Source organism: Rhinolophus hipposideros, assembly GCF_964194185.1.
Source record: "Rhinolophus hipposideros genome assembly, chromosome: 1".
NCBI lineage: Eukaryota > Metazoa > Chordata > Mammalia > Chiroptera > Rhinolophidae > Rhinolophus > Rhinolophus hipposideros.
Window position 1 is genome coordinate 100,692,615 of NC_138047.1, and position 12,372 is coordinate 100,704,986.

The 12,372-nt window shown below is 40.7% G+C and overlaps 1 protein-coding gene across 14 annotated transcripts in view; it reads left to right on the plus strand.

Annotated features, from left to right (window-relative positions):
• The first annotated feature begins 844 nt into the window (after positions 1–844).
• Positions 845–12,372, plus strand: part of LDB2 (LIM domain binding 2) — a 347,866-nt gene continuing 336,338 nt past the window's right edge. For 8 of the 14 annotated variants that reach the window (XM_081048383.1, XM_081048378.1, XM_081048388.1 and 5 more), the window contains exon 1: positions 1,105–1,417. In XM_081048383.1, the coding sequence (XP_080904509.1) occupies positions 1,286–1,417 (132 nt within the window). In that variant the 5' untranslated portion in view covers positions 1,105–1,285. Of the gene's footprint in view, positions 1,418–12,372 lie in introns of all 14 variants that reach the window. The other 6 variants (XM_081048382.1, XM_081048375.1, XM_081048385.1 and 3 more) reach the window with 6 other exon arrangements.

Consider the following 12,372-nt stretch of genomic DNA (forward strand, 5'->3'; position numbering starts at 1 on the left):
CTGTGCCTGGGCTTTGTTTAAGGGGTATATGTGTGGTTATCTTTGATTCCAGCAGAATTTGATTGTCATATAGATCATTTAACTTTTTAAGGATAGAGATTATTTTCCTTCCCATGGGCTGTTTTCTTCCAGCTATCATGTAACACAGCTGGGAAAAGATTTATATACTTGACTAATCTTGGAAAATAAAGACCTGTCTCCATCAGAGTTGGACATGTTATTGGGGGATGAGCCATTCAATTGTCTGCGATTTCCTACTCAACTGAATTTTTCCATTTTCGTGGAAGTTTTCTCCTCCTTGCTTTTTGTATCCTATTGGGAAGTCTGCTTTGGAGTTTTGTTTTTTTCTTCTGGGAAGAAAAGCCCGTGGCTCCATGGATGTATGTTAAGCATTCCACATGCCCAATGATTGTTTTTACCTGAAAATGCTTAGATAACCTGAATCCAGACCCCCTTCATTAAACCAGCTTGAAGGAAGCCTTGTGAGATGGGGGAGGGGGCTGAGAAGAGGAGTGATGGGTGGGGTGGGGGTGAGAAGGGGGTGAAAAACAAAGACTGTGACAAGCTCTTGAAACCACAGCAAGTGAAACCAAAACTACAGAGGGAGATTAGTGCAGAGGGAAACCTTTGCATGTGAGTGAATCACCAGCTCCAATGTGGGAGACCAAGGAGCCTGTGTTTCTGCATTTTGCAGTAATCACTTTTCTGATACATTACAACAGTGTGGCTGTCAGGGGTGAGCCTGTTAAACCACCTATATGTTAACAAGCTTAGCAATCAGGTTGTGAATAGTCTTGGCTGGAGGAAAAAAAATTAAAACCAAACCTTAGACCTCTGTCAGACTGTGAGGAGAATTATATTTTTGAAGTAGTCTACAGTGCGGACAGGAAATGACCTCTCCACAAACTGCTTCTTTAAAAACAAGCAGTAGTGCCTAAAGCTATCCAGCCTCTCTCTCTCTCTCTCTCTCTCTCTCTCTCTTCCTCCCTCGCTCCCTCCTGTCTGAGCTCCTGCTCTCTCCCTCTCCCTCCTCTCCCGTGCTCTCTCCCTCCCTCCTCCCTCCCTCTCTCGCCCTCCTCCTCCCAGCTCTCCCTCTCCTCTCTTGCTATAGAGGGCTCCAAGAGCAGTTCCCAGCCAGTGTGTTCAGCCTGCCTGCCTGCCTTCCTCTGTGTGTGTGTGAGCGCGTGTGCGTGCGTCTACTTTGTACTGTGAAGAACACAGCCCATGTGCTCTGCATGGACGTTACTGATACTCTGTTTAGCTTGATTTTCGACAAGCAGGCAAGATGTCCAGCACGCCACATGACCCTTTCTATTCTTCTCCTTTCGGCCCATTTTATAGGAGACATACACCATACATGGTACAGCCAGAGTACCGAATCTATGAGATGAACAAGAGACTGCAGTCTCGCACAGAGGTAAGTACTTCAACCTTGGGTGTGTGTTTGTGTATATTTTTTGTTTTTTAAGCTGTTCGTGGGCTTTTCCTAGGGTTGCTGGCTGAATTCTGAGGGAAGTGTCCCACTAGATACTACCACGTATGTGGAAATGAGCGCCAGGATGAATCCACTAGTTTGAATGCTGGGTTTCCAGGCATAGCAACTCTTGGAGCTGGGGACAGTTTCTGCTGGAATCTAGAAATAGACAGCCCAGCACTTGACTTGCGTGCCGGGTCTCCAGAAACGCTGCTCTCCCAGAACTCCAGGGTTTGCACACTCGGAGTCAGTCCCCTTAGTGAATCTTGAGGTATAATTTCAAAGGATCTTGTGATCATTTGCATGTGGCAAAATAATTTTTTTTTTAAGAAATCTCAGATGAAGTATGCTTTGACCTGCATTTGCTTTTCAAAGTCATCAAAATTGAGATGAAGGGGGGCAAAAGAGTAACCCCGCGTACTTTTCACAACTAGCCCCGGAGGGACACATGTTTGTAGATGTCCCTGTTAAATTCAGAAACCAGTTGCTTGGGGGTAAGTAGGTTCTTGACTTTCTCCTTTCGCAATGGGAGTGTCTCCTAAGGGCTCTACCTTCCCCAGGAGCTGGCTCAGCAGACAAGCCAGCTCCAGTTTTTGCATATTTGTGATTTTGTGCCTGAGAGAAGGACCTCAGCCTCCTGGGCCAGCTACTGTGGGAGCAGAGAGGAGAATAGGACTTTCAGAACTTTGTAAATGCAAAACTCCAGGCTGCCTCCTGCAATTTAAATATTTAATGCCAGTTGACTTTTCTCTGTGCTGCTGCTGCTGCTGCTGGGCAGTCCCTTTGCCTGGAAGTTGGGGCTTTGTGTTGAAGTGTTGCGAGAAGGAGTTTGTTAAAGGTGCACCAAAGTCACTTTATGGAGTAGAAATCACCGAAATTCAGTCTTCTCTGTAAGAGTACAAATACCCAGAGGGTGGATGGCCAAGAGCTTTTAGGGAATAGCTTTGGTGGAATTTTAGATTGAAGATTGCCACTTAACTCTGGCAAGGAACTCAACTAAGGTTGTATGATAAAATAAAACACACTTGCTTGAATTGTCAACGGAACCGTGGAGAATTCATGAGGTTGAGTGTATTAATACAGTTAACAAGATGTGACCTGCTTTCTGATTGGCTAACTGCTGGACAAGGACTGATTTTTTTTTTTTAACCTGGGTTGTCTTTATTATTGCTATTTTCTTTATATGCTAATAGCACCATAGATGTTAAATATAACTGATGATACTGTTGCTCTCCCTCACTAGAAGCCAGGAGCTTTATGGAAGTGCAAACTCTGTTTTGCTTCCAGTGGGAAGCTGTTGGCAGTAAATGATACTTGTGGTGTGTGTATGTGTGTGTGTTATAGTTTGGACATTTCATTTAGACCTTTGCATCTGTGTGTGTTGGGATCTTAAATTGTTGCATAAACTATTGGTTGTCATAGCCTGCTTTCAGAATTAGGAGGATAGAAAATGTCTTATAGTTCAGACACACACGAAATGCAATATGAATTTTGGGTAAATGTCTTAAAAATGTAATTAGCTTGAGAGAGAGAGAGAGAGAGAGAGAGAGAGAGAGAGAGAGAGAGAGAGAGAGAGAGACCAAGGCTCAGTTCTTGAACAGCAACAAGATCTAAAAATAACCTGCATTCACTTTACATTTTAGAAAGTTTTTGAGGAGTTGTGGAAAGGTTTTTCTCCCATCCTCCTGGGTTAGGAGAGCAGGCAGGTCTCTCTGTGGCCCTTTGTGCCCCTTAATTATAACTTGGCCAGTGCTGAGATGGGAGATTTATCTGGGAGACTTCTCCATCCTTGCCTCATAAAAATCTGCAGGGTGCAACAAGGTGCCCACTTTTGTTTCACATTAGAGAGAAAAACCTTTGAAAAGTCCCCCATTTATGTTATAGTTCTTAAAAATGGCACATTATTAGGTCATGTTATTAGCTAAACTCAGGTACTCCTAACTTGGGGATTATGAGGTCTTTTAAAGATTTTCCTCTGAGTAGAAAAAATCTGCTTCATAACTCAAAAACCTGGAGGGAAAGCTTAAAACTTTTTAAAATCTCTGTGACTGTGACAAAAAAGCACCGGGAACTTTTTACTGGCGTGTTCTACAGCTAACTTCAACATTTCCCCCCTTAATTAGATCATTTTTATAATTATTCAAATAATTGTAACGACAGTTCTTTGCCAAGCAGTAAATAATGTCATGAACGGAAGGCCATACATTTTTTTTCCCATTTCATATGAAAAAAAGAGAGAATCAAATAATTGCTTCTAAGATATTTAAATATTAACATTAAATATTGAATGTTGATCATGGTTTATAATTAGAAAATATTTGTACAAAAAATAACTTTTCATGAAAAAGTTGTATTGTGCCTTTACCAATGATGATTATTTATAAGAAAGTTGCTCTGAGCCAGAGGGAGGGATTGGTTGGGTATTAGACAATAATACCCAGCAAGAGTTACCAGTTTATTCACATACAAAATCAAAGAGATTGTTGAGCAATTATCTTTTGAATTTAACCAATGTATCCAACCATTTTGGGCAACAGGCACCCTTTTCTGGTTCCCTATCCTATATTAAGTAGTATCATTTCATTGACTTCTCATACCACACACACATGCATATCTGGGTAATACTCTGAACTCCCATTCCTTTTTGAGCATAGACTTGGCTAGAAAAGAATTGTAGCAAATCACTTTATGATGAATGCATTGTAATGGAGTTTGTAGAAGTTTCCTAGAAACTTCCTTATGGAAAGGAAAGAAAGTAGTAAAGAACCCTGGTGTTTACCTACCCTCCTTCCATCATTGACCCTCAGGGCATTCTCTCCTGGGGATTTATGCATTTCTTCCAATTAAATCAAATCAAAGCTCTTCAGAAGCTGGGTAGTTGTAGTTTAAAGAGCATTAGATTGGGCGTTAATCCTGTTTCTAACTTGCTTCTGTAATTTACTAACTAGTTGGCATGGATCTTAGTTCCTCATCTGGGAATACCTGCAATGCCCCTTTAATTTAAAAATTCAGATTCCACAAAAATCCCACGTTTGGTGTGAGAAAATATTGTGAACTAGAGAGCAACGCACACGCACACACGTTATTTCTTTGCTCATGGTATTTAGTTTAAAATAACAACTTGTACCAAAATAGTAGGCGAATAGTGGTGGAAATGTTGAAGGCAGAAACTCGCCAATCTTATTTAAAGCTAACCCTTGGAGCAAGGAGTTTCTGGGACAAAGTAGGTACTCAATAAACATTTGTTAACTAGCCTATTGATGAGCGAATCAGTAGATGCAAGAGGAGAGACAGTTTGAGAACTATGGCATTGAAATTAACACCTTTCCTGAGAAACACAATTCTGATGCTGTTGGGGGGTGAGTAGCCCCTGAAGCTGCTTTAGGCTCCCCCTTCCCAACCCCCTGAAAGTGCTCACCCCCACATTCTCCACATTTATTTTATCATGAAGTAATTCATATCCCTAATGTTTGTGACAAAAGAAAGCAAGGGTCTAAGAGAGATTAGAGGACCTCATCTCTTTTTAAGGAATATAGATGTGTTAAAGCAAACAAAAACAACAAAAACATGTTTTAAATGCTGTTGGCTGTTCTGGGAAATAAAATTTCTTTGCAACATTAGAATCTCAGTGGCATTTCATAAAGAAATGTGTGGGTGTTTCCCCCCTTTTTAAATGAAATTAGGAGAAACTCTGAGATTTGCGTCACTGTTGGTCACTGTAATTCCTAGGCAGTGGGAGGGGGTTTTATTTTCCGTTGTGTGTGCTGCCATGAATTGACTTGATGTCTTCCAAAATTCATGTATTTGAATGGTCTTGTTGTCCCAAACGTACTTTGGAAGAACACAGCTACGCAATTATATAATTTAACATTGCACACCGAGTGTAGTCGGATAGGATATAAAATATACATTCTAAAGGCTTCAGAATTTGTTTTGTAAAAAGCTTCAAAAATAACAAAAACTATTTTTTTTTCCATTTCCGGAGGCATGTGCTATGAGATGAAAATAGAGAGAAAATGTGAGACACACAGTGCCCTTCATTTTAGTGAGGAGATTTCACTAACGTTGGATTGTTATAGAAATTAGGAAACTTTATCAAGTAAAGTTATAACAATCCTTGTTATTGTAGATAACTTTCCTATAACTTGTTTCTTCATTCAGTGACCAAAAATGTCTCCATTTTAATGAAGATGTTTTGAAGTCAATTTTTTTCATGTTGGCAGTGCTTTCACTTTAATAAAATACCACAAACATCAGGGAAGGGTGGGCCCCATTATGCATTTCTTCTGTTTTGAGATTTTTTTTTTCCTTTATCACTATGATACGTCCCACTCCAAAAGAGAAAACTGATTACAATGGGCAGCTGCACACAAGGATTTTATTAGAATTACAGTTTTTAGTTTTACAGGATTTAATATGAACATTAAAAATCTTTGAAGACCTTGAAATTTAAATCTGCTGCTTCTCACCCCTTCTCAGCTTAACTCTAAAACTCCCTGGGGAGGGTATGGGAGGGGTTGTGGGGGGGGTGGTTCTCAGTCTTTTCTTTCAGCTACATTTTTATATACTTCAGTCACAGGGTTTCAAGTTGTAACATCATGTTTATTCATGGCGTAGCTCAGTATCATTGATGTTCAGATGGAGTCTAGTTAAAATGAGATTAGGTGTTTTGGATAGGTGGAAAAAAAAAAGAAAAATGCATTGTGATAACTTGGAATTTTTTTTTTTTCCTAGAAATTTAGAAAGAAAAATCTTGCTGTTACTCTGAGGCGTATGAATGATTTTCAGTGTTTAACACAGAACTTTTCAAGTTTTTTGAAGAGGGTTGGTGTGGAATGGGGGAGGGGGGAATTGGTAGTGGTAAGGAAAGCTATTTTGAAAATGTTAAATGAAACCAAAAGTGCAGTTTTAAAAATGAGAACTTCCCAAACTCTCGTATTTTTCAAGATCTCTGCATGGCCTCAGAAAACAAATTGCAGGACTCTTGTACCCATTTTATTTTCCTGAGGTCTTTTTTTTCTTTTTCCATTTTCTTACTATGGGAACTGTTTTTAATTAAAAATTGCTGCACTAACTATTCGTAGGAGGCCATGAAGAAAAAAATCTCTCAGCGCACATTCAACACAGATTCCTATCTGCCTAAATCAATGCACATTTAAATTTCTCCCTTTTTGGTGTGTAAATTATGATATAGGATATAAAACAGTATGCATTTTTTATGCATTTAGCTTTTTGTTTGGGTTTCAGAAAGAAATTAATTTAAATTGTATGGCGAACAGGGCTATAAATCTCCTTTTATTACATTTGTCCACATTAACTCATTTTTCACAAGGAACACAGAATATCCCCTTTCTGAACAAGCAAACAAAACATTAAACAAACAACCTCAAACATTCAACTTTATACATCATCAAGAACAGGATTCATAACCATTATTTGGATTTGGTTGGTGGGTCTCAAAATATAATTGATCTGGGAAAACAATTTCTGTCAGACAACAGAGCTTTAAAAAGTATTCTGATCTACATATTACGTGTACCTTTGTTATTTTCTATCCAAGATATTGTTGCTCTCATCTTTCTCTCTTTTTTCTCTCTCCTCCCTCTCCCCCCATCCATGTCCCCTCCCTCCTTCCCACCTTCCTCTCTCTCTTTTTAAAAAAATCAATTTTGTCCTAGGTTTTCTTTTCTTTTTTTATTTAAATTCTAGCAGCATGCATCTGAACATAGGCAATTACAAACATTTAAAACCACATTCAGTCATTTCAAGAATTCCTATACTTCACGCAATGACAATACCAGAGTCTGGAAATACCGAGATGATGAAGACATTTTCTGTCATCTAGAAGCTTACAATTTGCTAATGAAGGGAGCCATACAAACCCATGCTTACAATAGGTGCTCTGATAGATTAATATGAAGTGTAGTGTGGGTGTGTACGTTTATTGAAAGGTATCCACATTTCTGAAAGGTAGTCATGGTAATAAAAACTGGCATCTATGGAGTGTTTTCCTTCTGTTGGGTCATGGTGCTGAGTGCTTTCTTTAGGTCAGCTTATGTAACCCTCATAATCACCTCATGACGTAGGTACTACTAACATCCACATTTTACTGATGAAGAAACAGAGGGTTAATTGTCCAGGGTCGGACAGGTGGTAGTTTAGTTTTAGAGGTTGTGCTGTTACGTACTCTGCTAAAGTACCTCTCTCAGAAAATAAATAATAGTTAAGATTCTAGTGTCACCTGTGGAAATTTATCAGGCGAATATATTCATTGTTTCCTAGGACAGGTTGACTTTGGCAATAGCTGGAATGTTGACTTCATCCACCTAACTTGGTTTGACTATTTGTCTCTCAAATGTCTCATTTGAAAAGGAGCCATGTGAAATTCCAAAGGATGGAGCCAGAGATGGAACATATACCCTGGTTATTGAAAACAAGAACCCAAATCACCTGCCCTATTGAATAAGGAATACATTCAGTGTTCATTGAAGTGGCCTTATCTGAAGAGTCACTGGAATTGTGGTGGAATATTCTGCATAGTCATCTAAAAGTTTAATTATGTTACTTAAAAATACTTAGTGTTCCATCCAGCGCTTGACTCTTCTCAGGCGTGCTCTATGGAAGATGGTCTTTTAATCATTTAAAACAGTAGTAGGATGAGTATAAAAGCTATTTCATTTTTGGTGGTGCCACCCTCCCTCCCCTTGGAAATGTTAAGTATGAGATTAAATTAGAATTTGGCATGGTGTTGGCTTCCTTAGCAGGTAATCAATTAGGAATCTTAGAAAAAATAAAGGCATGGAGGGGAGAGAACGTCCAGCATGTTTTGGCTTCCCACTTTCCTAGTTTGATCCTCTCCTAAGAGGCAGTCTCTCCACATTGTGTAGCTCTGCATTTCTTTGTGGGCGGTGATGTTTCCTTTCTACCCTTGCAGCTTACTTTAGCTACCTGTGAGGACATTGTCTGTGTAGCACATGCCTGCCAATGATTGGAGAGAAGAGGGATGGAGCTCCTCATGTGACACCTGCATGCATTCTGGTTCTCCTTTAACAGATGAGGAAATTGAGGCTCAGAGAGATGAGGTCTTGTTGCGAGCATCTGAAAGGGCAGTTGCCATATTTCAGTCTCTTCCTGAAAGTCCAGGGGACATTTACCCCTCGGCAGAGTCCTACGTCCCTGTGTGGTACTCATGATGTGAGTGGGGAACAAAGTCCCAGCACAGGTTCAGATAGAGTGAGGAACGCAGCTTCATTTGGGAACCAATGTCCCTCCAGAGGCCAATGCTCTGGTAAGCACAGAAGGTTATACAGAGTAGCATAGAATTTAATAATGAACCAAGTCCTAGAGTCAATCGGGATGGAGAAGATTCCTCATCTGGGAGAGACAACTGGGTCTGAGGCGAGCTGGTCTTGCAAGGAAGAACTTCGGAGAGTCCCGGAGTATGGCAGCTTGCCCCTCGCAGAGGGTCTTAGCCGGAGCGCCCAGTCAGACCACTCATGGCACTGCTCTGGAGTTCTGCTTTTATCCTCTTTTCCTTGGACGTGTTTACTTCTTAGGTGATAACCAGAAGTTGTTTTTGTGAATGTGTTTATCACTCAATTTTTTTATGCTCAGTTTCACACAAAAACATGTTTTTCACTTCACTCTTTCCAGTCTCACACATGTGCGGCCATAGTCCTAGCTCTCATCCCTACTAGTAAATAACTTGTTTTGCAAACCTCAATCCAACATATAAAATATATTTTATATGTTCCACACAGGACTGAGTCCATGCGTGGACATCCCCAGGGGCTGGAACTTCTAACACTGGAGCGTTCAGTGTTCGCTCCCAAAGCTTGCTGGTGAGGGCCACCCACATCGCCGTGTTAAAGGCTCTGCCGGCTGCACCCTGCCCTCACTTCACTACCACTCTGACCAGCCTAATTTGAAGTTTTAGTTTCCCAATTAAAAACAGGGCTTAGAATGAAAGATTTAGCAAACTCCTCTGAAGAGGGACCTGCCCCGCTGTGGTGATGTCACAAGCCCCCATCCTCTCTTTTCAGGGTCAGGATGGCTTCCTAACTTTGCTCCCTCTTTCTACCATGCTCCCCACAAGTAGCCAAGGAGGTATTTTTGGAGCATAAAGTGTATTGTGTCACTTTCTAGCTTCCCCTTCCTCCTAGAATAAGCTCCAAACTCTTTACCTTGAAGGCTCTGTTTCTCCTGATGGCCCAGTCTCATCCCCTACTGTGTTTTCACCAGACTCCAGCCACAAGGGGCTTCTTTTAGATCCATGAACTTGCCAAGCTCATTCACATCTCAACACCTTTGCCCTCCGTGGTAGAATTCCTCCATAATAACCCATAAAAGAGTTCTAATTTGAATTAGAATTGGCATGGTATTGGCTTCATTTTCAGGTGATCAATTAACTATCTCAAAGAAAATAACAGCAATGAAGGATGAGTCCCAGCACTTAGTAGGTCCTCTAGTGATCAACTTAAATTTCTCCTTATGGAGAGCCAGCCCTTCCTTGATCACCTCAGTTAACATTACTCCTACCTGGTAATTTCCTTCATAAAGTTACATTTTCTTGCTTGTAGTTTATTTCTTTTTTAAATTTTTATTATTTTTTACTGTTTTTTTTGTTTGTTTGTTTATTTTTTTGTGTCTGCATGTCCACCATTGAACCCAAGCCACACGAGGACAGGGACCTCTGTTGTCTTGTTTATATTACCTCCCCAGTGCCCCATAGCACAGAGCTGAGATGCAAAGCATACCTCTTGCATAAAGCAACATAAGTTGCACTGGCAGTGTTCAGACTGACCATGCACTTGCCTTGAATCTTACCAACAGTCACCTCAGTTACGGTTGGAAAAGAATCTGTGCGCCTCACAGCCAGGTGAGAATTCTCTGATAAAGTGCTCCACCTCACCTGCCAGGAAGAGAAGCCTGAGAAAGAGAGTTTCTTCTGCGAAGAAAGTGCTGACCTGAGAATTTTGCCCTCTGGGTGTTGGGAATCTCCTGACTTCTGATTACAAATATTGGTACTTATTCTTGTGTTGTTTTTCTCTGTTTTGATATTTCCACCACTCCTCCCTCTTTGCATTTATCTACCTGGGGGCCCACAGCCAGGCATTATGATCTGAATCATTCTAATACCTCACATTTCCTGGAGCACTTTGCATTTTAGGAAAGTGTTTTCAGGACCATTAATTAGCTTATTTCAAGTGATTTGCACAACAGAAAATATGGGATGTTACATTAGTATACGTTACATTAATATACGATGTTGTAGTGTATAATAACTTTGAGTTTGCTAGTTGTATGGTGGTGGCCTATGTGTGTAAAAGAGAGAGGAAGGGAGGGAGAGAGGGAGGGAGGGTGGAAGAGAGGGAGAGAGAGAGAGAGAGAGAGAGAGAGAGAGAGAGAGAGAGAGAGAGAGAGAGAGAAAGAGAGAGAGAGAGAGAGAGAGGATTTCCCAATCAGATTGTATTTTTGTGCACTTCCTCGTTAGTGGCACACGTAAAAAATATGCCCAATTTTTCCCCCCACTAGTATTTTTTCCTTTGGAGTGAAAAGAGTGCCATGCCTGGAATGTAAAGATCTGAACCCAAGTGTGACTTACAATAAGTCAAATTTGAATGCAAACCCTGGCTCTGCCTCTTGATTGCTGTGTGATCTTAGGGATGTGTCTTAACTTTTCTGAGCCTTCGTTTCCTTAGCCGAGTTGTAGGTTGGGAGTGAATGTCTAACACATGTTAAGATGCCTGGTATGTAGCAAGTTCTCAGTCAATAGGAACTCTGATGTTGCCGCCGATGGTGATTGTGCTGCCCTTATTTCCTTTCTTATCAGCCAGTTGAGTAGTGTAAGTAATGCAAAACTTTGCTTGGTTTCCTAAAAGTGTCTTTAAAAGTATTTTTACATGGCTTGCACTAGCATAGTTCAATTTAACAAACAAAACTTGCAGTGGTATGTTGTAGGACCCGTGCGTTTGGTGTTCTCATAATATGTGATAATGCCATCAGGGGTTTTCGCCTTTATATCGTAGTGATGACATAATAATTGTATACCTTCTTATGGCCATTATCGCCCCCAAAATCCAGGTTATCATTATCTCTTAGACATACTTATGGTTAATTATGAAGAATTGACCAATATATGGGACACGTGAACTCCATTTGGGGAAAACCTGTATTCAGGGCTTGTCCCGTACAAGAACTCAGTGGAGACCACAGAACATTGAAATGTTCTCCTTCACCAGCGCCTTTGCTAAATGGTCCTGCAAAGCCCACCGGAGGGCTTAAGAGCACACACCTGCTGGCCTTGACTGGCCTTTTTGTCTAAAGAGGCTCCCTTGTCAATATGCAGCCTGGTACAGACTTCTCCAAGAGAGCTGTGTCAGCACTGGTCTGAAGACTGAAGCGCCACCTGCGTGTCTGGGCTGATAACAGCCCTGCCAATCGATCCGCTGTGACACCTTGTGACTTACTCTTTAACACAGTGAAAATGCACACAGGTGGGGCTGGTCATGTGCTAAACGGCACCTGTGTGATCTCTTACTGGCCAGAGGGCTCCGGTGGATGGATGATAAAGCTACCTGCCTCTGCATGCCTTATAGAGGCAACTGGGCGTTACAATGTGCTAATTTGTTTCTCTATTTTAGGGTAGTCTTGATTTGTCATATTGAATTCTTTAAATTACACACGCCTTCCTACACTTCATTTCATTGATCGGGTCACTTGTGATGTTTATTTAGAGTTCCACATTAATAATATTTTTTAATCAAACTTTCTAGAGAAATACTCTACATAGCTCAAACATTAAATTGTGTGTGTGTACACGTACGTATACATATGTAGATGATTTTTTTTGTTTGTTTGTTTTTTGAGAGGTGGTGCTTGTTAAATTTTTCTTCCTA